Source organism: Sinocyclocheilus anshuiensis, unplaced genomic scaffold, assembly GCF_001515605.1.
Source record: "Sinocyclocheilus anshuiensis isolate Anshui unplaced genomic scaffold, SAMN03320099.WGS_v1.1 scaffold660, whole genome shotgun sequence".
Taxonomy (NCBI): domain Eukaryota; kingdom Metazoa; phylum Chordata; class Actinopteri; order Cypriniformes; family Cyprinidae; genus Sinocyclocheilus; species Sinocyclocheilus anshuiensis.
In genome coordinates, this window is record NW_015557099.1 from 97,821 (window position 1) to 101,249 (window position 3,429).

At 38.1% G+C, this 3,429-nt stretch overlaps 1 protein-coding gene across 1 annotated transcript in view; it reads right to left on the reverse strand.

Moving 5' to 3' along the window:
• LOC107677507 (collagen alpha-1(VI) chain-like) overlaps positions 1–3,429 on the reverse strand; it is a 43,872-nt gene that overhangs the window by 37,457 nt on the left and 2,986 nt on the right. The window contains exon 2 of the mRNA XM_016472432.1: positions 2,839–3,185. Coding sequence (XP_016327918.1) covers positions 2,839–2,926 — 88 coding nt within the window. The 5' untranslated portion in view covers positions 2,927–3,185. The remainder of the gene's footprint in view (positions 1–2,838; positions 3,186–3,429) is intronic.

Consider the following 3,429-nt stretch of genomic DNA (forward strand, 5'->3'; position numbering starts at 1 on the left):
ACCTTTTACAATTTATATATAGTGCAAAAAATCATTATAAAACACTCATGCTTTTAAGCCAAATACAAGCTGAAATGAATCATTCTGGACATGACCATTCATCTCTGATGAAATCAGTCAGGTTTTCTCTGTATTAGAGCGTTTTAAACTTACTGTTTGAACGCATTCGTTTACTGGATCCTTGGACTGAAAAGTATACAGGAGTTTACCAGTTTAAAAAATATCTGATCACAAAAACCTGCTTCTTTTCATTTTTCTTTTCATTTTATAATGAATGGTTCAGGTCCTATTTAGAAGGCCGAAATTTCTGTGTCAGCTGTGATGACTCTGTGTCCTCCTCGGCTCCTCTGTCTTGTGGGGTACCGCAGGGCTAAGTTTTAGGCCCTCTCCTTTTCTCTCTTTATTTGCTCCCCCTTTGGTTCAATAATCAGGAAGCATGGATTGTCATTTCATTGTTATGCGGACAATAGCCAGATTTATGTGCCACTTAGAAAGAATGACACTGTCAGACCGTTACTTGATTGTCTTGACGATATAAAGGCATGGATGGCTCTTAATTTTTTAAGTTTCAATTAAAACAAGACAGAAGTGATGGTTTTTGGTGGGACCACTGGGACCCCTCTGGTTGATCTGGGTGCCTTGGCTCAGTACATCAAGCCAACCATCACTAACTTAGGGGTGAGTATTGACTCGGATCTCAAGCTTGACAGTCAGATCAGGGCAGTAGTTAAATCGAGTTTTTTCCAATTGAGGCAGCTGGCCAAAATAAATTAATATCTTACGAGGCAACACTTTGAGACGTAATCCATGCCTTTGTTACCACTCGGTTGGATTACTGTAATGCACTGTACGTGGGGCTTAGTGGGTCTTCTGTTGCTCGTTTGCAGCTGGTGCAGAATGCTGCATCCCCCATTTTAGCTTCACTTCACTGGCTGCCCATACATTTTAGGATTCAATTTAAAATTCTTCTGTTTGTTTTTAAATCCCTAAATGGTCTTGCCCCACCCTACATTTCTGAGCTGCTACACCCTTACATGCCCACCCGTTCTCTCAGGTCAGCTGATCAGCTGTTCCTGAATGTGCCCAAAACAAAGAGTAAGCTTAGAGGGGACCGTGCTTTTGTTGTGGCAGCTCCTAAATTGTGGAATGATTTGCCTCTGCGCATTAGACAGGCCTCTTCATTGTTTTTATTTAAAGTCTCTTAAAACACCTTTTCTCCTTGGCTTTTGACACCTGATGTTGATATTTGGTCATTTATTTTAGCTTTCTATGCAATCTTAATGTGTTTTAGTTGTATTTTATGTCTTGTATGAGACATTGTATGTTTTATTTTTCTGTACAGCACTTTGGTCCACTTCTGTGTTTTTAAAGTGCTTTTTAAATAAAGTTTAATTGATTGAATGATTATAATGTACCGATTTAAATTAGAAATCAATAATGAATTATTATTTTACCACTTTGCGCGCCTCCCGTGACATGCTCTCATGCCCCAGACCTACTCTGCTTGCATTCACGTGATTTGTCGAGATGAGAGGTAATTCACGGTGCCCTCTCCTGGGTAGTCTGATTTTTATAGTGTCATTTCTAATTACCCAGATACTGATGCTTTGACTCTGAGTACCGGCAACATGTGTAGCTCAATGAATATCACAACAATTTTGTGATTGGCTGTTATGTAGTATGGAGCCAGGGTGGGCCAAGCTTCTGATTGGTTGGGCCAGGCCCACCCTGCTCCCCCCGTGGAGCCGGGCCTGGTAGCAATGCATTCTCATGTTCACAATTCTATATAAATATTAACTTTCAGTGTTTACTTACTTTTATCTATCACTTCCTAGTCATGATAATTATGGTTAGTTAGGAAAAATAATGAGCTCCCTCTATTGGTGGGTGATAAAGTTGTTGCTCCATTATCAATCTGATAAATTAGCATCATCTGAGCTAAACCCTGCAGTCATGTGACATTATAGATTATTTGAATACAGTATTAAAGTGTCTGAGATACTGTATACAGGCATTACAGATGTACGAAGATGTAAATTATAAAATAAACTGCCCAAAAGTCACAAAAATGTTTACCTAATCAAATGAACCACAAAATCTATTTTTGAGACAGTCAGATAAGAGTTACTCAATTGCAATGATGATTTTATCTTATTTTTACCAACTTAAGCTCAGATTATATAGGAGGACTCCATAAAAGTGGCCTAAACCAAGGCCTTTCTTGCAAAGAGGCACAAGGGTTCTTCAAAAACATAAGTTGCATCTCAAAAATGAACTCACTACCCTGATTTCATTTGCTTTGAAGCATCATTTTGCTCATTGTTGGTGCATCAAACATAATAATCTTCTGCATATACTTTGAAACAAGCAGCATCACATCATCATAGGTATCTCCTGATGGATGGATGGATGGATATGTCATTTTCCATTGGATAAAATAATTCGATTCATTCTTTGAGTTGCTATAATATTGTAACTCATTAAACTATCGCACTATACTATATTTTACTATACTACCATCCTAAACTAGCCTATACCTTTCTATGATTCCACTCACTACACAATTCCATATACTTTAATTCCAAACACCTCTATATAACTTATTATAACATTTCTATGGTTATTATAACAAAAGAGCAAACGTTAAATGCATTGAAAACCCATATAGTGCAGAATGTGTCCATCGTTATTTGCAGCTGCATTTAATATCAGTCTAATGTAACTTATAACCGACTTTTACGCACAGCGACAGCATTTTAATACCGAACATGCAAAACATATTTATCCTTTAGAAATAAGAAAATCAATGCAACATGGACGGAAAATATTTATAATTACCTCTGAATGAGATAAGTTGGACATCCTGAGCGATGATCCCTCCCCAAAGTGCGCACAGAGCGGTCAATATATATCCATTAAGCGCCATTGATCCTGATGGTACTGCACGTTAACCGTGCAAACTGAGGTTGAGGGACTCACAGAACAGAAGGAGTGATATTATTGCAGATGAAATATAAAAACAGGCTCGGGTGAGATGAAGTGGCGAACAGTGGCACGGTGGCGCGTCCGCTCAGAGCGCACAGCAGAATGAAACGCCTTACAGCAGGAGGGAGGAGGAGGAGGAGTTCGGTTCACTCTTCACTTCTTCAGGGCTTCATCCTACTGCTGCACACCGATGATAGGCCCTGAAACAATTCAAAATATGAGGTATATTCAAAATCAATACGTACTTAATGAACATGATTATGCTTAACGCACCAAATGCACCCTATTTCTGGTGTTTGAAAACGCTTTGCTGCATAATGACGCCACCATTATACGAAAGAATAGTATGGAAATAACCAAAAATATGCATTGCATTCTATGCATAAGAATGGCCCATAACAATATATATATATATATATATATATATATATATATATATATATA